The sequence below is a fragment of the Bubalus kerabau genome, chromosome 4, assembly GCF_029407905.1.
Source record: "Bubalus kerabau isolate K-KA32 ecotype Philippines breed swamp buffalo chromosome 4, PCC_UOA_SB_1v2, whole genome shotgun sequence".
NCBI classification, from domain to species: Eukaryota; Metazoa; Chordata; class Mammalia; order Artiodactyla; family Bovidae; genus Bubalus; species Bubalus kerabau.
This window is the reverse complement of record NC_073627.1, coordinates 13,677,168-13,704,027: the sequence shown is the minus strand read 5'-3', so window position 1 is coordinate 13,704,027 and position 26,860 is coordinate 13,677,168. Positions and strand designations below refer to the sequence as shown.

The 26,860-nt window shown below is 59.0% G+C and overlaps 2 protein-coding genes across 8 annotated transcripts in view; one reads left to right on the top strand and one right to left on the bottom strand.

Annotated features, from left to right (window-relative positions):
* Nucleotides 1-15,594, top strand: part of CSNK1D (casein kinase 1 delta) — a 37,171-nt gene extending 21,577 nt beyond the window's left edge. Inside the window, exons 3-10 of one of the 3 annotated variants that reach the window (XM_055575441.1) lie at nt 1,152-1,300; nt 1,570-1,798; nt 2,129-2,299; nt 2,756-2,904; nt 4,809-4,980; nt 5,517-5,656; nt 14,586-14,739; nt 15,459-15,594. In XM_055575441.1, the coding sequence (XP_055431416.1) occupies nt 1,152-1,300; nt 1,570-1,798; nt 2,129-2,299; nt 2,756-2,904; nt 4,809-4,980; nt 5,517-5,656; nt 14,586-14,675 (1,100 nt within the window). In that variant the 3' untranslated portion in view covers nt 14,676-14,739; nt 15,459-15,594. Of the gene's footprint in view, nt 1-1,151; nt 1,301-1,569; nt 1,799-2,128; nt 2,300-2,755; nt 2,905-4,808; nt 4,981-5,516; nt 5,657-8,643; nt 8,709-9,833; nt 10,304-14,585; nt 14,740-15,458 lie in introns of those variants that run through there. The other 2 variants (XM_055575443.1, XM_055575442.1) reach the window with 2 other exon arrangements.
* Nucleotides 11,763-26,838, bottom strand: SLC16A3 (solute carrier family 16 member 3). Of its 5 annotated transcripts, XM_055575436.1 has the most exons (7): nt 26,244-26,274; nt 25,259-25,385; nt 19,682-19,818; nt 18,411-18,657; nt 17,820-17,963; nt 16,778-17,542; nt 11,763-15,900 (listed from the first exon to the last, which is right to left on the bottom strand). In XM_055575436.1, the coding sequence occupies exons 4-7, from the start codon at nt 18,631-18,633 to the stop codon at nt 15,647-15,649; spliced, it is 1,386 nt and encodes a 461-aa protein (XP_055431411.1). In that variant the 5' UTR covers nt 18,634-18,657; nt 19,682-19,818; nt 25,259-25,385; nt 26,244-26,274; the 3' UTR covers nt 11,763-15,646. The 5 variants fall into 5 exon arrangements, with proteins under 5 accessions (XP_055431411.1, XP_055431413.1, XP_055431410.1 ...); XM_055575438.1 differs by lacking the exons at nt 25,259-25,385; nt 26,244-26,274 and adding an exon at nt 26,739-26,838; XM_055575435.1 differs by lacking the exon at nt 25,259-25,385 and having other exon boundaries at nt 26,244-26,360.
* Nucleotides 26,839-26,860: the final 22 nt, after the last annotated feature.

The window sequence follows — 26,860 nt, the reverse complement described above, 5'->3', positions numbered from 1 at the left end:
GTCACATTATGCCTTATAACCTATGGACTTTGTTAAGTTTGTTCTCATGTCACGTGTAAAATGTATTTTTTAAATATTTAATTTTAAAAATGAAAAGTTGCCCTGTTGATATCAAAATCAAAAGTATTTAGCATCTTATAGTGCCAGAAAGGAATGTAGTACTCAAACAGCCTGCAGGGATGGGGTGTTAGAGGGCCCCAGAAGCTGCTCGCTGAGAAGCATGCAAGGCCAGGATGCTTGGAGCAACAGAATAAGTGATAGAGTGCTGGAGTACAGACCAAAATGTGACACAGACACACGTGGGCTCATACTGATGGGAAAAATAGCGAATAAGTGAGAAGACACACATCTGTGTGGAAGCATTCCAAGTCATATATGTGAATGCTCTGTCCTCTGGGAATGGGGCCCAAAACCCCTCTTAAGTGTGGGCCACGTGTGGTGACATCTCCACAGGGAGAACGGCATGGGTAGGGGAAGAAAGAGAAACTCCCCAGTGGAGACACATGACAGATACACCTCAGCCAGGGGACCAAGGGTACAGCCATGGTGAGGAGTCATGTTGACAGCACAGCCCTGGCGGGACGTGATGAGAAGGGCACTTCCCCTCTGTGGTCTTCCTCTCCAAACCCACAAGCCCAGACTAATAACGAGAAAAACATCAGACAGGCCAGCAGAGGGGACAGTCTGCATCACTGCCCAGCCCTCCTCCAAACCGTCCGGGTCGTTCAGACCAGGAAAGTCTGAGAGACCCTCCTGGCCAAGAGCAGCTGAAGGAGACATGACGACTACTCGTCATGTGATCTTGGGACAGGTCCTGGAGCAGCCAGAGGGCATGAGGTTAAACCTGAGGAAGCCTGAGTAGTATACACTTTAGTTAATGACAGTGTATCAGCATTGGGTCATTAGCTGTGACACCTTTACCACACTGGTGCAGGATGTCAGTCCTAGGGAGACTGGGACCCGGTTGTGGGAGCCAGCGAGGCTCTTCCCGCCTGAGCCCCTCACTCCATCCCCACTGTGAAATTGGCCTTCCAGCCTCTCCGCATGTCACTTCTCACTGCTCGTGCCCAGCCACCCCCCATCAGCATCCCAGGCACTGGCATCCTCAGTGCAGATGCACAGGAGGGGGACTGACGCACTCTCTCTTGCAGTGGGCATCCCCACCATCCGGTGGTGCGGGGCTGAGGGGGACTACAACGTCATGGTGATGGAACTGTTGGGACCCAGCCTGGAAGACCTCTTCAACTTTTGCTCTAGGAAGTTCAGTCTCAAAACCGTCCTACTCCTTGCTGACCAAATGGTAAGACTTCATTTTTCTCCACTGAAGGGCAGCCCACATGCTAAGCACAGGCTTGGTTTGATTCATCAATCTAATGAGGCCTTCAGGGTTGTTCGCTTCCTTTTTGTGCCATGCGTGCATACGGGAAAAACAGAAGCTTGTTAACTGTGCAAGAGATGGTGACCTGTGGAGGGAAGGGGGTGTTTGCAAGTGGGCCAGGGTTCCCTTGGTTCCTTCTGCCAGGCTGCAGCCTTGGGTTCAACCTGTCACCCCTGCTTCTCCACCTGCAGATTAGTCGTATTGAATACATACACTCGAAGAACTTCATCCACCGAGATGTGAAGCCGGACAACTTCCTCATGGGGCTGGGTAAGAAGGGCAACCTGGTCTACATCATTGACTTCGGGCTGGCTAAGAAGTACCGGGATGCCCGCACCCACCAGCACATCCCCTACCGCGAGAACAAGAACCTCACTGGGACGGCGCGGTATGCCTCCATCAACACACACCTTGGCATCGGTGAGCCCTCCCGCCCTGGCTGTCCTGCAGCCTCTTGGGGGCCCTGCGGGTTGGTTGTGGCACATTGGGTATGGAGGCTAGCATCAAACCTTCATAGCAAAGGCTGGCATCTGGGCCTGCAGACCTTGTGAGGCGTGGGGGACAGCATGTGCTGGGGCTTCATAATGGCTGGCAGTGCATCTCCTAACAGCACAGCAGGGTTGCTTCTGCAGAAGCAAAGACTCCAAGTGTCCTTCTCTGAGGCTCTGAGTTTATCCCCAGGCAGCATCTGTGGGGTGTTGCTGTGCATGCTCAGGCATGCTGCCCTGACCTGCTCTCCTCTCTATCCAGAACAATCTCGAAGGGATGACCTGGAGTCTCTGGGCTATGTGCTCATGTACTTCAACCTGGGCTCACTGCCCTGGCAGGGCCTGAAGGCTGCTACCAAGAGGCAGAAGTATGAGAGGATCAGTGAGAAGAAGATGTCCACTCCCATCGAGGTGTTGTGCAAAGGCTACCCTTGTGAGTGTCTGGCAGACAGCGGGCCAGCTGTAGTTCTGTGGGAGGGCAGGGCCCTGTGAGGTCTGGAAGGACCAGGGAAGCCCTCCAGAGGCTGGCTGTCCAAAGCCCCCTCAGCGTCCTGCACAGTTAGGGAGCTGAACTAACTAAGGTGACCTGCCCTTCGAGTGGCCACAGCCTCTGTCCCTAGTGCTTCTCTGCCTTCCTGAGCCACAACTCAGGGAGTTTTCCTTTTGTTTTTGTGAGACTTTTCCTGGGATAAATGTCTCAGGTGAAACTGTTACACTCTGTGGTGCTCAATCTTACCCTCTTTCCTCAAAGCATGCCTGATGTATCAGGCTCCAGCTTTCACAGCCTCTCTCTCTGGCTGTGGGTGGTCAAGGGTTCTGTGGACAGACACCATTCTGGCTCTCAGTCAGGAATACTGCTGGTTACCTCTGAGTCTTCTGGTGTTTACAGCTGAATTCGCCACGTACCTAAATTTCTGCCGTTCCTTGCGTTTTGATGATAAGCCTGACTACTCATACCTGAGACAGCTCTTCAGGAACTTGTTCCATCGCCAGGGTTTCTCCTATGACTACGTGTTCGACTGGAACATGCTCAAATTTGTAAGTGTGCCCCCAGCTCACTGACCACTCAGCTTGAAAGGGGCTTGCCTGTCAGCAGAAGGCTGCCAGATGCTGCCATCCCTTTCTGGGAGCTGTACGGGGTGGGGCTTCAGGAGGCATGGCTGCCACATGGGGAGCACAAGGGGTTCTGAGAAGCAAAATGCCAGAGGGCAAGCCAAGAGGCGCCTCAGTGCCACGACGGAGTCCCCAGTGCAGGTCTGCCCAGACCGGGGCTCGCATTTGAACTCTGCGGTCCTCAGGATGCTGTGACTGCGCTGGTCTGTGAATTCCTTGTCAAGGGGATGTGACTCCCACCGGGTGGGGTGAAGACTTTCCCCTCCTCCCCTCACCTGGCTGTGCCGAGGCCCAGCCTCCCAGGGGTTGAGTGGCCTGGGAGGTGCTGTGTGTTAGGTCTCCGTTTGGCCTTGTGAGGAGCTAGACTTTACATTTGATTTCCTTTTTCACCCAGTTTGTTCATTAAATATGAGCCTGTGTTTATGTGCATGCGCATTGTCGGGACTCGGGGTGGGATGGGATGGGAGCTTGGACTTCAATTTGTTTCCTCTAAAACAGGCCACCTGTCTCTGAGTTTGTTGTAGGAGTTTGTTTAATCTTTGACACTACAGCCAGAATCCCAGTTTTTTGTTTTAATTTGCACTTCCTCTTTCATTAAAAATGTGTTCTATGAGCTTAAAACAAAAATTGGCATGTTTCTAAGGTAACAAAATCTGATGGAGGAACAGAACCTCCTCCTCAGAGTGCAAAACAGGAACCCTTATCCCATGGCCTCATGGGTGCATGGGTGCTCACACGGACCAGGTCGGGGCAGATAACTGCAGCCTCCTCAAGCTGGGGCCAGCCCACAGAGCCTGCCTGCCCTGGACCTGGCCCGTGCCATCCTGCCAGACCTCTTTATTAGGATGGCCTTCGAAGGACAACCTTTGGGGGCGGTGTTGCAGGTTCCTTGGAGTCTGCACATCAGGGTGCACTTCCTGTCAGAGCCACTGTAACAGATTTTTTTGTTCTTACATCGTCACCCCTCACAGGGATTCGGCAAACCTCTTGTATAAAGGGCCAGACAATAAATGGTTTTCTCTCTGCCATCTGTATGGCATTGTGACCGCTCGACTCTGTGTTGTGTGTAACTGGAGAGCCGCCAAAGCAGTGCGTCAGTGAGCAGGCATGACTGTGCCAAGAAAACTATTTGCACGAATGAGTGTGGCTGCATTTGGCCCATGGGCTGCAGTTTGCAGACTCTTGCCTTACGGCGCTGGTGATTAGGACATAACCTTTCCTAGGACAGGTACCCTGGCATCACCACTTAAAATCCAGTGTCCCTGTGCTTCTGGTTTGATACTCACTGAAAGTGTCGACTAGCTGTTCTGGGAGCAGCTAGTTTAGCTGAGGTGGTGCCCACTGCCTCCCCACCCGGGATGAGCCTGGCTGCCAGCCTCGTCTCATGCACACCAGCAGGACATGGGCCCGAGCCAGGCGTCTGGGCTCTGGTTGACCCTTCAGCTGATCTGCATGTCACATGGGCGCCTTCCCCCGGCTGTCGGCACGTTGGGCCGCCTCTGACCTCGGCTGGTTCCCGTCCCCACGTGAATAATCGCAGAGAAGAGGGCCGCCAGGTGCTGTTGATGGTTGGGTTCTGAGGAGTGAGAAGGCGACTGGGTGGAGATTTCCCCTGCTGGGAAAGAAGACAAGCCCGGTTCCACTCCCCCTCGGTCGTGGGATGGGTCAAGTGTGCCCCTGGAGGGAGGAACGCCTGACTTGTCAGAGGCTGCAGACTACAGGGGGACTGTTGCACATGCCCCCGTGTTTTTTCGAGTGGTGGCCAAGGGCCTCAGGTGGTTTTTTACCAAACTCAGTTCAGTTCTGGTGTTGCCCTCTTTCCTCCATAGGGAGCCAGCCGGGCAGCTGACGATGCTGAGCGGGAACGCCGGGACCGAGAGGAGCGGTTGAGACACTCCCGAAATCCAGCCACCCGCGGCCTCCCTTCCACGGCCTCGGGCCGGCTGAGGGGGACACAGGAGGTGGCTCCTCCCACCCCCCTCACCCCTACCTCACACACTGGTGAGTGGTCCCTGCACTGCAGGCAGCAGGGTTCTATTTTGTGTGTCGCTTGCTCTGGACACTCCAGTGTGTGATCTCATGGGGTCTGGGCGGTGTGCCTCGTGGGTGAAGCGTGCGCATCCTCGTTCTGTTCATTTCTTACTTCCGAAATTAGACACACCGGGGAACCACCTGGGATAGTGCCTTTCAGAATATCTATTTCTCAGAAGTGGGCCTGTTGAAGGATTGTGTTCCCTGTGAGCTCGGTTGCTTTGCCTCTTGTTCTCATGACACAACATTTAGCCTCTTCCTTGCCTGTTGAGACAGGCATTGTAGGCAGAGGCCCCAGCCAGCCTCCCACTAGACTCCTGGTGCTTTACCTCCCAGGGATGAGCCCGTGGTACCGGCCTAACCTTAGGGTGCAGTAAGCTGTCCTGTGCCTGAAACTGAGGCAGCTGAGGGTGCTTGTTAGACGTGGTTTTCAAGGAGAGACCCTGTGCTGGAGTGTGGGGCTGCATTCCGAGGCCTCACGCTTGCCCTGTCTCCCTCTCCTCCAGCGAACACCTCTCCTAGGCCCGTGTCCGGCATGGAAAGAGAGCGGAAAGTGAGTATGCGGCTGCACCGCGGTGCCCCAGTCAACATCTCCTCATCCGACCTCACGGGCCGGCAAGATACCTCCCGCATGTCCACCTCACAGGTACGCGCCCCGTGGGCCAGCACCCGAGCTCGCCCAGGCCTGGTGCTGCAGACCTCTGACTTCTCCATGTTTGGTCTGGTCTTAATGGGCTCCAAGCAAAGTGAGGTCATAGTTTCATAATCATTCCTTCTTTCCTTCCTTCCCTTTCTTCCCATATTGGGGTGTTTTAACTGATGGGGTAACGTTGTACCCCTTGATGCAGCTTGGCCCCTTGGTTGAGAGCCTCCTTGATGAGCTATGTGGGGTGAGGGCTCTACTCCCCTCCCCTCAGGCTGTGCTGGGCTGGGACGTGCCACGGGGCCTTCTCCCTCCTGCTGCCCTCCACGTGGCTCCCAGCCCCGGGCAGCCTTGGAGCCTTGGCCATCTTCCCTGTGCAGGCTGGTGCTTCCGGCCTGCTCACACCATTTGTTGTGGGCACATCCACAGCCTTAGAGACTCTGTCCTCGATCTTGTTGACCAGGTGTTCCCCCAGCAGAGTGCCGGGGGCACGGGGGGTGGCAGGGGTGGCGTATTGCCGGCCATCACTGTTTAGTTTATGGGCAGAGGCCTTCTAGATCCCAGTGCTTGGCAGTGTGCTTCGGGGCGAGGGTTCCTGTCTTCTGGTGCCCCTTCTGATGTTTGTCTTCTGTCTGGCAAGGCAAGTGTGCTCAGAGGTGCAGGGCCTGATCCCAGGCCCCTTTCCTCCATGTCCTCTTCCCACTGTGGCTTTCCTTGCTGTCCTTCTGTGCTTGCTACCGTGCCTCCCTCAGCAGAGCAGCTCTTTGCCCACATGCGGACGTTTTTCCTCAAGTCGCTTCAGGGTCTCCTCCTGAAGTCAGGGCAGTAGGGGCGTACGGGTCAGGAACAACTGAAGTGGACCATTTCTCCTGCTTCAGCCAGTGTCCTGTGGGGACTGGGACTACCCCCTGGTGTCTACTCAGTGGGCAGGTGGCGGGTTGAGGAACGTCCGAAGCCCAGGTCCCGGCCGCGTGCTGGGGCAGCGGCCCTGTGCTTCACCACTATGCCTCATGTTTACACTTTGCGTCCTGCCCTCCTTGGTGCTTTCTGGGCTGTGGGCGTACAATGTTGGTGTATTTGGTGGGTCAAGCATTTTGTGAGAACTCCCAGAACCTCAGTCCTGTGGCATCCAGCCGGTCTTGTGGCAACCGAACAAGGTGTGCCCAGGAACACTTTAATCAAGTGAAATAATGTTTCTGCCAAATTTAGTAGTAATTTACTAACAAGTCTACTAGAAATGGGTTTTTCTTATATGGTAACTTTCTCTAAGAGACTGAAGATGCAGGTAGTTCAAATTGTGCAGCTCAGTGGGTCAGTAATGAGATTGGGCCTCTTAGGGCTCCCAGCCCCACAATTGTCCTCTGTCACCACAGGGCACAGAAGGGGCTTAACAGGCTTCTTCCCACAACCCCTGGAATGCATGAGCTAGCAGTAGGGAGCAGGTCCCTGGAGGTGTTCACCATGCCTGGCCAGGAGGGCCTGGTAGAGGGCTCCAGAACACCTCAGCCAGCAAGGACCGAGGAAGGGGCAGGCTAACTTCTTTTTTTTTTTTAACACAAGAAAACGTGTTTTGCTTTGAGTATCATTGAGGGAAGTGGAAGAGGCTGAGAGTCCTGAGAGTGCCAGGCAGTTATGGGTTTTAATCCAGCCTCTTCACCACCTTGTGTCCATCTTCATTCAGCCCATGACCCCTGAACGTTGACAACACATAGCTTCAGGACCTTTCCTATAAAGTCTTTCCATCACAATTGCATGTTTTCGCCCTCTGGTTCTCTCTGCTTTCCCTACAAAGAAGCGGGCCTGAACAGTGGGGTAGGGGGGCTGGTCTCTGAAGAGATTCATTTTGTGTGTGTCCCTTCCAAAAGAAGCACCCTAGTTACCCTGGGAGTTTCCTTATGATCTTCATGTTGAGGGCAGCTGGACAGCTCTCTCCTTCAGGTTTTCCTGATCATCCCCCAGGCGCTCTTCCTTAAGAGACTCTGAAAGACTGCTGTCCACCAAGGGTGTGATCACAGTTGCTCCAACTTTTATGACTGGCCTCCATTCACACCCCCCACCCCCCAACGCCTGCCAAAAGATGCAATCAGGAATAGGGCCAGTGACACAGTGATCCAGGGGGCAGCGCCACGTGTGCACAGACCGCGGCCTCCTCTTACCAGCTTCCTCTTCCGCAAGGGGAGGTTGCATCCTGCGCCCGTGTACCCAGGCCAAGGAGGTAGCTCATCGTCAGCATACAAGTGCCTAGAGCTCCCTGCCTGCCTGGGGGACGGCCCTGCTGACCCTCTCCAGCTGGGGGTGGGAGGACGTGACACACAGGTCCCTTGCCCTAGTCACCACTCCTCATCCCCTTGTCCTTCTCCAGGGACTGCAGTCCCCACATCCCCGACCCCAGCCTGCAAATCTGGCCTATGTTGCTGGAGTGTCATGGAGACTGAAAGGCTTCTGGTGGCTGAACCTGTGTGTGATGTTTCTCTTTGTGAGAAGTGTCTTCTTCATCCAGTGCTGTTAATAGAACGTAATACTGACCCATGGTGCCAGTTTTTCCTTTGGGTGGCCTGGCTTGTTTTAATTCTGGCTCCAAGTGAGATCCGCAGCCCTGTCCTTCTCCGTGTGTCAGTCCTTGTGTCACGGGGAAGTGGTGTCCTCTCCACCTCCCGAGCACAAGCCTCAGGAGCCCCTGATGCCAAGACCCTGTGGAGGGGCTGCTGTCTGGGCATCCAGTTCTCTTACTGCTTGAGGAGTTGGGAAGGATCTCCCTCATTGGCCTCCCTGATGGATCCATCCTCTAGGAGCAGCGGCCACGTATTCAGGGGCCACTCTGGAAAGGTGGGACCCAGTTCCTTGTGTGGTCCCGGGATCCCCTCGAGCAGTCCCAGCCAGGGGTCCTGGACCTGGTTGAGGCAAGGCAGCACTGTGGAAACAGGAGGGCCTTACGTGCTGGTCCAGCCAGTGGAACCCTTACCAACAGCTGTCTTTTCCCCCCACCTCAGAATAGCATTCCTTTCGAACATCACGGCAAGTAGCTGCACGTCTCCCCGTCGGAAGGCAGCACTGGGTGAGTGTGCTCACGGCGGGGCTCCTCGGCAGGCGCCGGGCCGGGTGGGAGCTGCCGCCCACTCGCCGGCCTGAGGGAGCACGCAGGGGGTCGGGCTTGCATGCCAGGTGCCCCAGGTAGAGCCAGGGCCCGGCCCAGGTCGTCTCCTTACGTGGATTCTAGAGCAGCTACAGTGGGCTCTAGTGCAGTCTGGGGTGACCCCAGAATCCTTTCTGTTGGCCTTTGGCCCTTGCCGTGGTCTCTAGTCAGGAGCTGGCATGGAGAGCAGGAGCCCGGTCTCGGCTCCAGTGGCCCCAGAAGGCTCGGGGCCTTGTGGCCCCAGGTTGGTCGCTGGACGTGTATTGTATTGTGCTGGCTGTGGGGGCCACGCTTGGTGGGGGCTCTTGCGCTCTCGCTGCGTGAGACACTCCTGATGGTCTCTGCTGTCCTGGCTTTGTCATCTCTCTTCCTTTAGCATTGATTTCTGTCCTCCTCGTTTGCTTTTCTTTTTGAACTTGGTCTCTGCCCAGCATCTTGTCCACGCTCTCGTCTGTATTAACCCATCAGCCACAGCCGCCTGCTCCCTGCCATTGGTGCATGGCTGGGCCTCCCAAGCCCAGCTCCCCTCTCGGTGGCGACTCTTGTGGCTCCTCCCAGCTGAGGGCTTGCAGCTTCTGTCCACTCGGCACCGCAGGGCAGACCGGCTGTAGTTGTAACGTGACTGCACTCTTGGGGGACATCTTGATGGGAAGTGCTTTTCACATCTTCCCCCAAGTGGAGTCCCAGTGCCCACTCGGGGCCTGGTCCTCTATTTCGGAACACCAGGCTACTCTCTAGGAAGGGGGCGCTGGGCATCTCTTGCCCGCTTGGACTCCGTCCGGTCTGACTGATCATGAGCTCACGGCCCCGCGGCCTCCTTGCCTGCATGGCTCTTCTTCCTTCCCCGTCTTCCTGTCACTCTTTCTGCTGCACGTGTCCTGGCCTCAAGGGACCTTCCAGAGTGGCTGGGGGCACATGTCCAAAGGGCTAGGCGGCATCTGTCCCTCCTCCTCCCCGGGCGCTGTCACTGGTGTTTTGTGCTCAAGCCTGACCGGCTCCACTCCTCTGGCCTCACGCTGACCTTCTCCTGTGCTTTGGCTCCGACAGATTCCCGGTCGGGTGGCGTCCAGTGGTCTGCAGTCTGTCGTGCACCGATGAGAACTCTCCTTTTTGCTGAGGGCAGACAATGCATGGCTGATCTACTCTGTTACTAGTGACACGCCCCCGGTCTAGAACCGAAATGTTAACACCGGGAGCTCTCCAGGCCACCCACCCAGCGACGCCCATGGGGGAAACAAAACACAAACCCAACCGGACAGACTCCAAGCGCTGCCATCGCCGGGGCTGCACTGAGCCCCCATGAACTCGGTTCTAGCGGGGCTGGGAAGAAAGCAGTGAGACGGTTGCAGAGAGAATCAAACTCCCATCCAAGAGCCTTTCAGTCCCCTCCGTGGTGGCGCACCCGTGTCCCTGCCGAGTCTACTGTAACTACCGATCTTCTACTTGGTTAAGACAGTTTTGTATCATTTTGCTAAAAATTATTGGCTTAAATCTGTGTAAAGAAATCTGTCTTTTTATTGTTTCTTTCATGTCTGTTTTTGCGGTCTTAAAGATGCTGACTTAAAGAATTCTGAAGCAGGTGCTGGTGTGGAGTTTGTGTAGGAGCGAGGCAGGGAGCAGAGCACACGTGGGTTTCTGTGGTCTGCGTCTCGTGGTTTGTTATGTGGTCCACTGTGGAGAAGGGATTTTCTCATCAGAAATTCTATCACGTATATACGCGTGTGTAAGTAACGTGTGTGTCCGTGTGCCGTGTGTCTCGTGACTTCATTAATCTAGTTTTGGCTGTCACGCTCCCTTCCCCACTGTAAACTGAAATGCCTGCTCACTGCAAACCCGCTGGGATTCTTGAATCATCAGGGCAGTTAGAAAGTGCTGGCCACACGCACAGGCGCAGTGGGTGCTTCCCGACAGAGCAGCCCATGGATCTGACCTTCCCAGACACAACGAGAAGGAAGCCGAGCCTGAAGACTGCAGAAGCCACGGCTTCGAGTCATGTTGCTGATCCCTCGGGAGAGGATTTCAAACAGAGACTTGGGCTCCTCCGTGGAGTCATGTTTGGTTATGTTGGTGGTGGTTGCCCCAGTGCTTTCGAACTTGGGAGATTTTCTAAATAGGCTGTCGATACTACCAGTGCAGGTTGGCCCCCAGTCTGGGTTAACATCTCTGCTCAAAACCAAGGGCTGTGGTGTCCGCCCTGTGTGCCAGCATTGCCCAGAAAGGCCAGCGGGCCCAAGGGAATCCACTCTGAAGTGCCAAGAAACAGGTGACTCTGACGACCTGATGTCCAGGAGAGTGAAAGATAACACGCTTTTGTGACCTTCCCTGAGACATAGTGACCCCACAGAGGCCAAGAGGCAGAGCAGGGCCGAGTCTCCCCAGAAAGACCCTGCGGGGCAACCAGGCTCCAGGTGGGTTCCTGAGACACCCTCCCTCGCTTTGCAGCAGCAGCAACAGAGGCACCAGCTGGTAGTGGCGGCCGGTAGACAGGAGCCTCCGTCTCTGGAAGTGAGGTGCAATATATATGTTCATAGGTACTTCCACATTTCTCCCCATCATTGCCCTGCAGTGTGTTCTGTTTAGAAACAGGCACTGGTAGGAAGCTAGGGCCCTGAAAGGTGTCCATGTCTGTGTTTTCCCTTCCTGCCCCCAAAGTCCCAGCACAGGGACGCTGGTCCTAGGATTCCCCAACTGCTGTGTTGATGGCGCAGAATGCAGCTGGTTGCTTCTTTCTGAATCCTGAGCTGGCTACTCTGTAAGTGTTTCAGGGTATGGACACTTGGCCAGGTAGGGCTGTGTTTCTGGGAGTGTAAAGGGAGCTCGGGTTGGTTGGAGTGAGTTGGGGGCTTTCATCATGGCCCAGTGCCTTCCTCAGAGGTGGGCATCCCCCTCCTGGAGAGCTGTTAGCAGCTGCGGCCCCGATGTTCTGCATCCAGGTTTTCACCTGAAATTGCCAGATGGCATTTTAGAAGTGGACTCCAACCCTGAGTCCTCAGCAGTGTGGTTGTGGACAGTTGTGTCTCCCCCGCCCCCCCGTATTTAACTCCCCATCCTGACTTGCAGGAAACATAGTTGGAATGTCTGTATCAACCTGTGTATCAGCGGCCAGTCTCTGAACTGCGCTTTTGTATGACCACTGTATTTGTGTCCTTAACCACCATGTAAATAATAAATTCATGACGACTTCTGCCTTTCTTCCCTGCCCCTGCCATGTGGTCTTTATTTCATCAGTTTTGAGTTTTGATTTGTGTAGATTAACTTTGTGAAACTAATTTTCTGAGACTGGGCATTCGTGTCTGTCCTTTGGAAGCCTGTTGATGTACTTTTGTAAGCTGATCAGGAGCAGGTGGGATGAGCCTCTGGGCTGTGGCGGGGATGTGGCTGAGCCGCTGCCGGTGTGGGCCGTGCGCACACGCCAGTCCCCTGTTTTAACCACCTCTGTGGGAAGGGCGTGCTGCCACTCACCTTGTGTTCTCTGGGGAGTGAAGAGTGTGGTGTTTGGCCCCTAGCCTTGTTCCTACTGCCCGTGGGGGGTGCTCATGGTACCCATGAAAGGGCTTCCAGGGGGGCCCCTGCTTGGGACCCAGGGGCTTGGGGCTGGCAGTCGCCATCCCAGTGTGAGCACCAGTCTGCATCCCTCACGCCCCAGGGGCTGTCCCTTCTAGTCAGGCAGTGTTGGAAGGGGGCATCGTCTCTCCAGCTGTTGGGCTCATGGCCTCCGCTTCCCTCTGCCCCTGGAGTTGTTGGAGACCAGGACACCCCTACCCCTGGGACCTCCAGGCAGAGCCGAGTGAGAAGGTGTGGCCCCGCAGTAAAGTCCCTCCCTGTTGAACTGGGACCACAGATGTGTTCCCATAGATGTGTGGTAACTAAGCACCTTCTGGTCCACACCCACTTGTCGTGAGCGGAGTATGCCAGCCTTGCATGTACTCCAGGGAAATTCTCAGTGACGCCACCCGCATGCATGGTAAACAGGTGGGGCAGGTGGATCTCCCAGCCGCCACTGGTTTGTGTTTACTGCTCACAAGCCAGGTGTGCCAGGTGGTCCTGAGGTTGTGAAAGAGCCTGAGCTCTTCTTTATGGGTTCCCCCTCCTCCCCTAAGCCTGCTGACACTTGGACTCAGCTGAAATGGTGATGAGGTGAACCCTGAACCACCTCTTGTTCTCCTGCCAGGAGGGAGGTCACAGGCAGAACAGGGACCCTGGCCTGCCCTGTTCCCCAGCCCCCTCACCACCTCTGTCTTCCCAACATGGAGAACTCTACCCCCTGACCTGCCTGGCAGGCTCCATGCTCGGGAGAGCAAGCTCTGGGTCCAAGCCTCCACCTGCCACCTGCGCCCAGGCCCTGTCACCTCTGAATGGGGTGCTTGGAGCTCCTCCTAGGGACCATGCCCACCCCCACTGGCTGGGAGCTATGAAAGCAGCACACCCCTTGGCACCGCTGTTTGCAAGAGTGTTTAGGGTTACAGGGGAGTGTCCTTTGGGGAACCTTGAGGGGGCCCTGCAGGTCTAGGCAGCCGCCTCCCAGACTGCCACTGGCAGAACCCTTAGGCAGCCACTGGCAGCAGGGGCTGCCTTCCTGCCAGGCTCTCCCAGTGTGGGCCTGCATGTGTGTGCCAGGGTGTTCTCCACACAGGGTGGCAGGTGCCCCAAGTTCTGGCAGGGCTGGGTAGTGCCCCAGGGCGCCTGGCTCATGTACCCCCCACTTCTGATTTAGGCTGATGTGTATGTGTCCTCCAAGGATGTGCTAAGGGCTTGTGAGAGTGGGCTTAGCACAGGCATCTGTGTCTTCATGGGAAGCTGGGTGTGAGCCTCCTCCGGTGGGATGTCTGGAGGACTAGGGAGAGCCCTGTTCATTCCAGAGCACTGACCACTCTCCTAACTGCTTTTAGGGCCATTGGCCCTTGGCAGCCACAGCTTCCTGAGGACAAGAAGTTTTCTTTCTCTGTGTCTTGGGCACAGCTGGAAACGTCTGGAACCAGAAAACTAGGCAGACCAAACTATCTGGTCACCCTCTCCCCAGGGTTAGGGTTAGACTGCAGGTCAGTCTCCAATCTGGGCAGAGCCCCTGCATGCTTTAACCAGCTGATGTGGGGGCAGAGGGCCTCAGGTGCACCCTGGGGTGCATGGATCCAGCACCAGACCAGCCGTGGGTCCCACCCCCAGGGGAGGGACTCCCACACCATCTCAGTCACTGAAGGGTATACCCAGTGTGGCTGTAGAGGGTCCCAGTAGGGAGTGGGGACCAGTGAGGCAGCTTCGGGTGAGAGTGAAGGGGTGGTGGTGTGGAATACAGGGGCCCTGGTCATCCCCACAGCTGGTTCCAAGAGACCCAAGAAAACTGAATGGCGACAGCCAGGCCAAGCTCTTGCCAGGAGAGAAGGGGGTGTCGTGATGAGGGCTGGGAGGGGGTTGGGGGAAGGGCACAAGCAGGCCACCCACTCGTGGCCTTTTCCTGTCCCCCTCCAGTCCAGAGACCACAGGTGGGGCTGACAAGTTGGGTGCTCGTGGCTCAGCTTTCCCAGGGGCTGGCCCCTGCCTGGCCCACCTTGCACAGGGTGAGGTCCGTGGATGCAGGGCTACCACCGGACTTTTGCAGCTGCTAGCACTGCCCACAGCTCAGGCCCCTGGCAGAGGAGAAGGACAGAAAGGATGAGATGGGGCAGGGTGCTGCAGTCAGGCGCCCAGCCCCCTCATAGAGCTCAAGGGGCAGATGGAGGAGGGAGCCAGCAGCCCCCTTAGGGCAACACCTCTTGGGGAGGGGGGCCCAGGACGTGAGCTCTTGCTTGCTTTTCGTTTCAGAGGAGCAGGGATGTGGCATCTCTCCGGCTGCACGCGGCCCGCCAGGGTGCCCGCTGCCGTCCCCAGCGCCCTCGACGCACCACCTACTGAGGCGGCCCCAGCGGCCTCTGACCGGGCTCCCAGCCACACAGGCCGCCGCTGGCCACGAGGGCAGGTGGGTGTGAGGTACCCAGGGCAAGGCTGAGCAGGGCTGTTCCAAAAGGACAGGGACCAGACACCAGCCCTGGGCGCTGACCACGTGGGATGACTGTCAGCTAACCAAGGGGTGAATAAACAAAAGCAGGCAGATTCTTTTCTTCAAACACACACCAGTGAAGAGAAACCACATGTACATCCCAGCCTAGGTGTCCACATCCCCGCAGTGTGGCCCCTTCCCTGCCGACCACCAGGGTGCTGTGTGAACACGCTGAGCCGTTTGAGGTCCAGCAGGACAGGGTCCAGAACGAGCAGTACTTAGAAGGCTGACGTGGCTGATGAGGACTGAAACCACTTTGTAAAAATAAGCAGGCTATCTTTTGAGAAAGAGATTTGGGGTCAACGGTTAGACCGCTGTCCCTAAGTAAGAGCAGGTTTATCTCAAACCTTTCAGAGGCGAAGGAGCTTTGTCCACTAAGACGCTCAAAAGAGGGGTGGGCTGGGGCACACGGGAGACCCGGTAGGACAGGGCACTCATGGGCACACAGGGAGGCCCGTTGTGGCAGTGCCCGCCCCGTAGCTGTCCCCGGCCCCGCCCCCTGATTAAAGTCGTGTTGTCTCCAAAGCGTTGGGTCTCTGGGTCCTTGAGCCCAGCGGTGGGCACTGGGCTCCCTGGGGTCAGCAGGTGGGTTCCCTGGTGCAGACGGCTCATAACCTCGCGGCTTGGCTTCACCGCAGATCCGCCTCGGAATGACACGTTCCCACCCCGCCACCTCCCCTGAAAAACACTGATCGGGTGATGATCCACTGCCCGGGCAGCCGGCGCGGAGCCGAACGCCCCGCCCAAGCTGGTCCTGTTTGTGAAATAAATACGAGCGTTGACGGTCTCTGTCCAGTTCCCTGCACCCCTGCCGTCCTCCCTGGGCTCAGACGCTCGTTTCCGGGGTGTGAACCACCTCCCCGTTCTTCTCAGGCTCCGTCTTGAGGAACTGCTCCACCTCCTGGGAGTCCACCCTGACATCCTCCGGGGGCTTGTGGCGCTCCTCCTCTGTGGCCGTCTCAGGCCTCTTCCTAATGCAGAAGAAGTTACCCAGCACCAGCACAAGGGAGGAGGCCAGCACCTCGGCCCCCGCCAGGATAAACACATACTGGTAGACGTGGGTCGCATCCAGGAGCTTGCCTGCAGTGCAGGGAGACAGGGTCAGCCCAGGGCTGAAGCTTCCACCAAAACCCCACCCCCAGTCACCAGGATAGCCTGGGACCCTTAAGGCAGCCACCCTCACCACCCACCACCCCTCAACCCCGCCCCAGGCAGCAGAGACCCAGAGGCTAAAGCAGAGTGGATCTGACAAGGGTTTAGAGCAGAGCCTTGAATGGGGGCCTCATCCAAGGCCTCCTGAGGGGTCTGACCCTGCTGCCTGTTGCCACAGTGGCCCTCACAGGAACCACCTGGACTCCAGAAGGACCCTGGGACCCCAGTTCAGGCACCTCCTCACACCAGAACCCTGCCCCCCCACCCCAGGCAAGAAGAGCAAAAGGCCCAAGGTCAAGTGGGAGGTAGAGGGCCTACAGGGTTAGCTGGAGAGACCCAAACCCAGGTGCAGAGACTTGGCAGGGCCTTGGCCACGCTAGTCCCACGTCCCCACCCCCATCTTCTCAGCTATCAAAAAATAAAAGTCCAGTGTAACAAAAGCCAACCCTGGCCTCAGCTCTGAGTGTCCCCGGGGTGTGGGGACAGCCAGAAAGAAGGACCAGGACTCCACCCTAGAGCCATCACCACAGCTCAGGCCATGGGCTTCCTCCCACGATGAAACCAAGTGGGTCCTGGGATGTGTAAGAGGCTGTGTTCCCCCACTGAGGTCAGCTGCCCATGTGCAGAGGTACATGGTGACCTGGCTAGACAGGGCTGGGAGCGGTGGTGGAGGCCTTTCCAGCTAAGAGCTCCCCATGGTGAGTCCCCTTCCCAGGAAGAGCAGCTGTGGAAACTGCCCAAGGGCCTAGCCAGGCCCAGGGAGGGGAGGCCGCTCACGCCCCCCCCGCCGACCCCCAGCACTGACCTCCGGACGGCGGCCCAATGAGCACAGCTATGGCCTCCAGCAGCAGCACGAGGCCAATGGCGCTGGAGAACTTCTGGGTGCCCACGATGGCCATGAGCACCTCGAACTGCAGGGCCCCCACCATGCCATAGGAGATGCCGAAGAAGATGCAGAAGACCACCAGCCCACCGTAGTTGCTGGCAGTGGATCCCGTGAGGTCGGCGAAGCCGTTGAAGAACATGGCGAAGCTGAAGAGGTAGACAGAGTAGGGCCGCACCTTCTTGAGCCCCGTGATGAAGCCAGCGGTGGGCCTAGCAAAGATGTCGACGAAGCCCAGGATGGTGAGCAGGAAGGCCGCCTGGGTGTCGGGCACCCCCAGGTCCTTGGCATAGCTCACCACGAACACAGGTGGTACAAATAGCCCCAGCACCATGATGGAGGCAGCCAGGGCATAGATGACGAAGCCACGGTCCCTGAAGACGCTCAGGTCCAACAGCCGCCGGGGCGGCCGCTGGGGTGCAGGCCCCGAACCTGAACTCTGCCCGGGCGCCTCCAGGGGCCGCATGAGCGCAGCACACACGCAGCAATTGAGCAGCAGGCCACCCAGGATGAGGAAGCCGCCCCGCCAGCCATAGTGGTCTTGCAGCACCTGCCCCAGCGGGGACAGGGCGCACAGGAACACCGGGCTGCCTGCTGCCGCCAGCCCGTTGGCCATGGGGCGCCGCTTGTTGAAGTAGCGGTTGAGCATGATGAGCGAGGGCTGGAAGTTGAGCGCCAAACCCAAGCCTGGAGGGGAGCAGGCAGGTGAGTGCAGGTGTCCCGGCCCAGGTTCTCCCAGGCACGGGCACCCGCCTGAATGATTCATGTGTGGACCTGAGGCATCCAAGTGAGGGGACTCAGCGTGTCCCCGACACCAGCCCACGTGTCCGGGAGAGACGGGGAGCAAGGGACAGATGGGCGCCTGGCAGGGCCACCCCACAGCTGGCCTCCCCCGGGAGGCCCTATCTCTTCAAAAGGAACCACTGCCACCCAGCCACTCCACTCCTGGCGGGGCCTCACTCACCAGTAAGGACCCCTGTGGTGAGGTAGAGCTGGATGATGCTTCCACAGAAGGACGCAGACACCATGCCCAGGGATGCCAAGAGGCCGCCTGCAAGCATGACTGGCCGGCAGCCAAAGCGATTCACACACACGCTGCAGAGTGGGCCTGGCAGGTGAGGGACAGCAGCTAAGGCATGGGACCAAGGCTGTCCATGCCCAGGGAGACCTGCCCCTCCCCAATGCCCCTTCATCCTGGCACAGGAGACAACAGGGGACCACATTCCCGTGTCTTCCTAAGTTAAGCATGGCTCACGAGGAACGGTCCCCAGGCATCTCTCCTGACTGGTCTGTGCAGGCAGCGAGGACGGCTCTGGGATCCAGCACAGCTGTGCAGATACGGCCCTCTGGACAGGGTCTCAGACAGCTTTGGCCGTGCCAACCTGCCCTCTGGAGACCTTGGCACCCTCGAGGGCTTCCCACCAGCTGCCTCTGGGGACCAGAGCTGCGGACACTTGGATGCACCACCCAGCCCCCAGCCCCCAGGGCTTTTTGCCCAGAAGTGAACTTGGTGAACTCGCAGAGGTGGTCACCTGGCATGACAGCCCCTGCTCACCTGTCCCATACAGCATGGCCAGCAGGATGGAGGAGATCCAGGCCGTGTCACTGTAGCCTATCCCAAACTCTCGCATGAGTTCCTTGAAGAAGACGCTGACCGCCTTGGGGAAGGCGTAGGAGAAGCCCGTGATGACGAAACAGCCCCAAAGGATGGCCCAGCCCCAGCCCCCATCCGGGGCCTTGATGCCGGTCGGTCCCTCGTCGATCACTGCCCCTCCCATGGCCAGGAGGGCTGATTCCGCGTCCTGAGAAAGAGGAAGCCAGGCTGACTCAGTTGTCAGTCACCCATCTGCAGCCCAGCAGCGTGGGGACACAGATGTAGCTGAGGGCAGGCACCCGGAAGGGCCGCCCCTCCCTTCAGGCCCTAGCCCCCAGTAAGAGCTCAGCTCTGGGCCGGGCCGCCACCTGATGATACCTGAGAGCCCTGCCTTTGCCCTTCACCTGCGCTGGGTGCAGGGCAGCAGGGTGTGGGGTGACCAGAGCTGCGGCTCCTACTCCCTCCCCTGCGCAGGCCTGGCCTGCTCCCACACAACTAGCTCTAAAGGGCAGTGGCTTTTTTGGGCTCAGCCAGGTCTCAGGTTACCTCTTGAAGAGGGCAGACCCCAGTGGGGAAATGAGCTGTGCTCTGGCCTCCCGCCTGACCTTGTGTCGGGAAGCCGCGTGGTTCTAGCCGCCAGCACCTTGGGCAGTGAAGCCAGGCCTGGTGGGGGCCTGGGGCTCGGTCTGCGGTGCTGTCCCTCGAGACCTCAGTCTAGATGTGGCCAGCCTTGCTCTCCCACTCCCAGGAGGACAGGGCTTCCCCATCCTTCCCACTCTGATCACACTGCACCAGAAGTGAGAGTCTGAGGAGGCACACACAAGGCTGTGCTGTGCAGGGACTGAATGGGGGAGCAGACGGGGCGGCTGAGGGTCACTGTGCTGGCCCTGACTTGTCCCATCCTGTTATTACCCACCTACCTCTGTCCGGCCGCTGGAGTTTAACTCTTCTGGTGAGGGAACGGTGGGAAGAACATGCTTCCATCCAACCCACCAGAGCAAACCATTGCAGCCCCCAGGCTCCCCAGTGGAAGCTGGCCACACCCACTGTCAGCCCCAAACCCGCAGAAGCCTGGGGTCAACTTCCCTCTTTTAAACCCCAGGAACTTAGCTCATTTGAGGCCCAGGAACTTGATTTCCACCTGAAGATCCTCCCCTCCCCACCCATTTTCATCCCTGACCCGTCCCTGATCCTCGCTCCAGAAATCCCCAAATCCCAGAAATCAGCCTCACCTGACAGAGGCTGTTCCAAGGACAGAGTAGGCCTCTTTGCTGCAGGCGTGAGGAAGGGAGGGCTTGCTGGATCCAGCCACTCGCTGCCCACTGAAGCTCCTTGTCTCCCCACACGTGGTGAGCTATAAGCCAGCTCCCTGGTGGAGGAAGCCCTGATATGTAGTATCTGCCGATTCCGTGGTGTAAATACTCCACCTGCGTGACGCCCAAGGACCTCCTGACCAGGGGAGCTGCACAGGCAGCACCGCCGCCCTCCCAGCCGCCCTCCTATCAGCCCGCCCGCCTGGGCGTCATCTGTCCTGGCTCCACCCCTTTCCCCTTTTCCTCAGATCCTTGTTGACCTGGCACAGCCCTCCAGGTGGCCAGTCCTGCATCAGAGGCTCCACAGAACCTGGGACAGGACTCTGGAGTGAGGACAAGGGCCTCTGTGCCCGGCCTGTCTGAGCACAGCTTCAATGTGCAGAGCAAAAGAATGTGGGGAATAAGACCCACCCACCCCCACCTCCAGCCTGCCCCCCAGCACCCTGGCCACAGGGGCTGTGCCCTCCGCGGCCCCTGATTCAGTAGTCTGGAGGGATCTGGACTCTGATTCAGTATGGGGAAGGGGTATCCAGGTTGTGATCCAGCAGTGGAGGAGGGGGGGATCCTGGGCTTTGATTCAGAGGGTGGCTGGGCGGGGGCAGGGTTAGGGGCTTTGTAGATGATTGCAAGCAGGAGCTGCTGTCTGAGCACCACCCTTTGATGGTTGGTGCCAGGAGCCAGCTGGCTATCAGGGTGATGACAAGGCAGATACAGCCCACTGGAGCAGAACAGCAGCCCTGCCGTCACCCCCAGACTAGGCCAGAGGTCCACCTTCAGAGCCTGTGCTGGTTCTCAGCTGGGCCAGGGCCACAGGCACCACTGGGAAACCCAAGAGAAGCCTTCACCTCTCCCTGCACTCAGACCCCAGTGCTCGGAAGACACCTGGACTTCAGTGAACAGGATGGAGGGTGTGTCTGAGGGCAAGAGCCATGCAGCCATCTGGGGACACAGCCAAAAGGTGCACGGGGGCACCCTTGTCAAGGGAGCCCTCATCCTCCTGCAAATGCAGGCACAGCCCCATGACCCAGTGCAGTCCCCTGGGTGGCCACCTCTGCATCTGAGGCCACACAGAACCCGGGACAGGACTGGAGGAAAGACAAGGGCCTCTGCGCCCGGACAGTCTGAGCACAGCTTCAGAGTGGCCCACCCCAGGTTCTCCAGAGCCCTGGCTTGGGTCACATGGCCACATGCCTGAGCCTGGTAGGGGACAAGTGAACAAATGTCATCCCAAACTCACTGGATGCCGTGGGGGCACTGAACCTCTGCCCTTCCCCTTGTGAGCATTAAGTTTAAAGGGTCTCTAAGGTACATGCAGCTGACTGATATTAAACAAAAAACAACTAAGTATATTCTTAGGAATGTGAATGCTCTGTGATGCGACGACACTAAGGCAGAAAACACAGGACTCCCTGACCCAGGACCCCGGACAGTGGTCGTGATTGTGGTCACGGGGACACTGAGGGATTGGTTGTCCTCAGTATCCTGGCTTGTTTGGGGTTATGAGCTTTGTAAAGTAAATCAAACGGATCATGTGGAGGCCAAAGAGGAGGGTGTGTGTGGGGTGAGCAATTAGGAATAGCTGGACACTTATAAACCCACGGGTATAAGACAGGGCCTCCGTCTAAGATCTCCCTGATTCCACCAGCCAGACCTGGGGCACCAGGGGAATCATGGGCACCACAAGCTTTGAAGCCCTACTCCCTGCCCGCCAGGGCTGGGTCCTCCCTGGAGGCCTCCAGGATCTTGAGGAGAAGCAGCATTGGGGAGGGTGAGGAGACAGAGGAACAGGTGCCAAGGCCCAGAGGCAGGAGGGTACAGTGTGTTCCAGGACCTGTAGGGGCCAAGGCTCACACAAGGAGGGGGCCATCTCACACGCCTGGATCAAGGTCCTGTATGGTCATCTCTCCCACCATCCCCTGAACACCCCAGAGACACTGCTTTCTCCTGGCTAACCCCCCAGCCCAGGTTGCAGCCATGCTGAGATGACCCCCACCCTGTTCCCCACACCAGATGGTTCTCAAAGGGAGATTTCTAGTGAACTTCAGTTTGCAATGGGGAAGGGTGTGCAAGCAGGGGAAGATGGAGAGCAGGGGTCTCTAGGTTGGGGGCAAAGGGATTTCACCCAGAAGTGCTCTGTATTTATGGCAGGGGGTGGGGGCAGCTAAAATTTCCAAGAGCAAAATGGCCTCATCAGCCCAGCCTGTCCTGTGGAGGAGGCAGGCTGGGGCACAGGCTGGCTGATACTCCAAGGGAAACCTAGAGTGGGAGGAGCGGCGCCCTCGGGGACTGGTCGGGGACCCTCAGCACAATGCAGAGGGAGGTGGCACCAGCACATCTGTTAGCACATGCCGGCCGGCTGTCCTTTCAGTGACATTTACTCTCACAGGGAAGCACGTAAACCACGTTCCCAGCCCAGAAATAACCTGCCCTCCAGGCCTCAGAAAGCTGATCTCCCAGGTGGGTATGTGTGCCCACTTCTGGGTCAGGTGAGGCTCCAGGGGGTGCCCCCAGGTCCTGGCCCAAAGAGGCACGTGTACAGAGATCCCTCTGAATGACCCATCCCTCATGCCCTCCTACATCAGGGGCCCCTGCCAGCTGCTGCCTCAGGGGCCCACTGGCTATCTGGGTGAGGGTCCTAGCTGGGGTGAGGCTCCAAACTTCTGCATCACCCCTCTTTCCGTGGCCCCCTTCTCTGCCTACATTCACTGGCTTTGAATGTCCTTGGTGGCAAGAGTGCCCAGCCTCACCCCTACCCCTACATCTCCAGCCAAAGAGCTAGTGCAAACCTCATACCAGCGTGTTCCCAACCTGACCCCACGCCCCCACCTCAGAGCCAGCCCTGACCATGTCCTGGTGGCCTCACCACCTCCTGGGCCCCTTCTGCCACTCCATTCCAGCCACAGGCTTGCTGCCCCTTAGGCCTCTATACTGGCAATTCCCTCACCCACCTCGGTCCTGGGTCTGTGGCCTGTCAGCCTCCAGGGCAGGCCATGAACCAGGAAAGGAGCATTCAGTGTAGGGGGCCTCCAGCCCCAGAGCCTGTGGCCTGTCCCATGTGCTTAGTCGGTGCACCTTCCAGCCTGGCCAGTTACCTAACTGGACCTGTAGTCCTTGGAGACCAGCTCCAGGTGGGCGGGGCAAGAAAGGGGCAATTACATTCCTTCCTGACTCTTCCCGCACCAGGAGGCTTGGAAGACATGCCTGAGTAACAGGGAAACAGCCCAGTGAGGCTATCTCCTGACTCCTCAGGCCTCAAGGCCCCTGAAGCCCATAGGGGTGGCTGTACCCTCAGGAGGAGGGAGGGGCTCCCCTTCTTCTTTTGCCTGCAGTTCCTGTTGTGCACAGGTAACCAGAGGATTCAGGACACTCTGATCAGAGTGCCTGTCTCCTTTCCAAGAGGGGGGACAGGACGCATCTCAGCCCTGCCCTCATTGGTGTTTGGAGCTGTGACTGGAGGGAGGTGCCTGGGGTTTTTTCTGGGGAGGTGGGAGCTGGGCAGTGGGTGAAAGTCTAATCCAGGCCTTCTGAGCCTGCTGGGCCCTCCACCCCACCTTCTCTGACCACGCACATGCCCGGTGCTCCCACAAGCTCTCCTATGGGCTCATGTCTTGTAGGGGCCAGTGGGGTGGAAACAATGGTCTCATTCACCAGACTGGACACTGCCGCCCAGGCCAGCCCCTAGCTCTGAGTCATTCTCCACCTCCATCACCCAGTTATGACAAGAAGGCCATTCGAGAGTGGCCCTGGGGATGTTTTTTTGTTTACCTTGTTGCGGGGCCCCCTCCTCTAGGAAGCTCAGAGGGCAATGGGGAGGGACCTGAAGGTAGCTGAGCAGGCCCAAGCTAACCCCCCTCAGGTCTGGACCCAACCCTGTCCAGCCTGGCCCTGCCTGGGCTGCCCATCCACGTGGCCACCTTGTCCCACTCAACTCCCTGCAGCGCGCCCCCCACCCCCACCCCAGCCCTAAATTGTACCTAAGACCAAGGCCCAGAAGGTGATCTCTGTGTCAGCAAGCCCCACCAGCAAGGAAGGGACCCTTCCACCAAAACTGGGTTCCTAGCTCCCACCACCACCACCTGGGGTCTTTGGAGCAAGTAGAAGGTGGGGGAGTTGGCTGAGGAGATCAGAACGGTTGGGGAGGGGGACGTGGAACCCCGGCCGTCCCCTACCCCCACCCCAATCTCCACCCCAGGGAGCAGGATGGATGATCCTTCCTATTTCAGCTTCCGGCTGGGCAGGTGGGAATCCGGCCGACCCTGGGGGGCGGCGGGGGGAGGGGGATGGGAAGAGAGGATGCTCCGGGCGGCCCCGCCCCAGCCCCGCTGCCAGGCAGCGCGCGGGACGTGGGGGACGTGACCGCGCCAAGGGAGGAGCCGCTGCCGTATTGCCTGGAGTAGACGCCCTCCCTGTCCGCTACCGTATTGGCCAGAGCGCAGGGCCAACACGTAAGGCCACCAGGGTCAACGAACCCCTAAGCCGCACTGGGCATCCCAGCGCGCCAAAGGGGACCCCGTGGTTTCCCCCGGGCGGGGCACTCTTCACTGTCTGCGCGTTGGAGCTAGGCCAAGTGGGCGCGGCCCGGCGCTCGAAACATTGAGAACGCTGGGTCTCCGTGACCGGCTTCCTCGCACGGCCCATCGCACAGATGGAGACTGAAGCCGGGAGGTCTGCGCTCGCCGAGACGACGCCGGCAGGAGCCCCAGGCCTTGTCCGCTCCCACCCCGCCCCGCCCCTGTGTCCGGGCCCAGTGCCCGACGCGCCGGAGGCCTGATCCCGCCTGATCCGGAGGCGCGTCCAATGGACTGATGGCTCTGCGTGGCTGTCTTCTCCACTGGCTTCCTCCCAGAAGGGCCGCGCGGGGCCCTGGGGTCGCTCTACTGGCGGCACTGGCCCCCTGCACACCTGCTAGGTCCCTGCGAGTCCTGCCCTGAAGCAAGCCAGCCTTGTGCTGCAGACACCACCAGCCAGTGAGTGGGACCCCACAGACCCTGTTCCACATGCTCTCCCTGGTCAGTTTCCTGAAGAGCATGAACGCCTGCCCCTCCTTGCTGCCCTTCAAGCAGAGGTGTCCAGCTGTAGTGAGTGAGAGCTGAGTTGCCTTCGGGGTATCAGGTCCTGCCCAAGGTCACATGGGGTCATTACAGAGCCTGCCTTGGGATAGGGCCTCTCAATATCCAACCTAGGCACTGACTATACCACAGACTGGGCAGGAAGGTGCCACACCTGTCTGGGCACTGCCACCGCCATCCTCAGAGCCCCTTGGGGGCAGACCTCCCACCATGGGAGCAACTCCTTAAGCTGAGCCCAAGCCTCTGTCCATCAGTCAAGGGGCTGAGTCCATCCTCCAGGACACACTCCTCCATCTGCCCGTCCCTCCCAGCACCCATCTGACAGCCGAACACTTCCTGGGCCTTCAGAATGAGGTGCTGGACCCCAGAACCCTCCAACCCTCACCACACCCACTCCTCCTCTTGACTTTGGACAAACCTCTCTGACCTGGGTTGCATAAAGGCCATGGGTCCGGCTGCCATCAGCTGTCCTGCGGACCACTCAGCCTGGCCATGTTCATCACACAGAGTGATCCCGTCGTCCCAAGCACCTCTGGATGTACAGCCTAGTGCCTCTGGGACAAAGAAGTACTTTGACCCCAGGGGCTGTGCCTGCCCCTCACCCAGAATCCAGGCAGCACTCCCTGCCCCCACCTGGCGGCCATGACCCCCACTGCTTCCCTCCCATTCACAGGCCGGCAGGCCACTGGCCTGGGCCAGCATCCAGGTGGGTGAGTTGTCAACCCACTTTTCAGATAAATAAACCAAGGCCCCGAGGCCCCACCTGGTTTTCCCAGAGCCCAGGACCTGGGAGGGGGGTGAAGTGAGCTCGGGGAGTCCAGTCTGATCCTGGAGCGGGTTCACCATTTCTCTACCCAGGGTCTCCATCAGAACCCATTGCCTGAGGGCAGGTGTGGGTTGGTGAGTGTTTAGGGCGCGGTGAGAAGAGGAAGGAGGTGAGCCCTCGGGCACCACCACCCCACCCCACCCCTCGGCCGGGAGAATACGTGCTCCCCGTTTCCCCCCCGGGAAGGGGCCCGGGCCAGGCGTTAGCTCCACCAAATATAGCCGGCGCGCCCAGGCCGTACGCAGCGAACTGAGCTATTTATACCCGGAACCCGCTCGTCCACCCCACAGAGCCGCCTCCTGGCGGTGCCCAGCCCCCGAGGGTCGCTCGACGGAGGGGCGCCCGGAGGAACCGGGGAAGTCGAGGTCGCGCAACCCAGGTCCGAGGGCTCAAAGGGGTGCGGCTGGCTCCCTGGGCTCTTCAGTGAGGGCCGCCGGAGGTGGGGGGCTCGTATGTGCCCGGCGTGCCCCCGAACCAGAAGGGTGAAAGGCAAAAAGCTCAGGCCCCCAGGCCGGACGCAGACTCAGCACCGGGGCGGCTGGGAAAGTCCCGGTCCCGGAGCCGCGGAGCATCGGGCCATGCCTACCTGCTGCCGCTCGGTCGCTGTGCGCCTCTGCCCGCCTCGCTGCCAGGCGCCGCGCCGGGGGCGACTCAGTGCTCCGGCCGCTCGCGCGGCACTTCCCCAGTGCACGTCACCGCTGCCTGGCGCCGCCCCGCCGGGACCCCGCGGGAGGGGCGACCCAGTGCTCCCCGACGGCGCAGACAGCGGCGCGGGCTGAGCCTTCTCGCCGGATCAGTCCCACTGCCCCGCGCCCTCAGACCGGCCCCCCACCCTCGCCAACCCCTGGCGCTGAGCTGGGAGCCCTGGCCCGCAGCCCCCTCCCGCCCCTTCGTCTCCCACTCTGTGCGCTCTCGCCTCTCTCTGCCGGGGCTGGTACCCAGCGCGACTGGGTCCCGCGTTCTCCGAGGCACCGACCCCTGTCGCCCCCCGCGCCCGGGGCCACTCGCTCTGACAAGTGAGCGCGCGCACCCAGCCACACCCCACGTCACCAAGGGCACGCGGAACCCGTGGGACTCTCACCTCTCAACTCAGCTCTGGGACTTTGCAGGTCACCCTAGCCAAGCCCCCTGGAATCTGCGCCCCAACCCAAACCTCTGCTTCCTCCAGGGCGGCCGGCGCCCCTTTTCCTGGGCTGGGGAGGA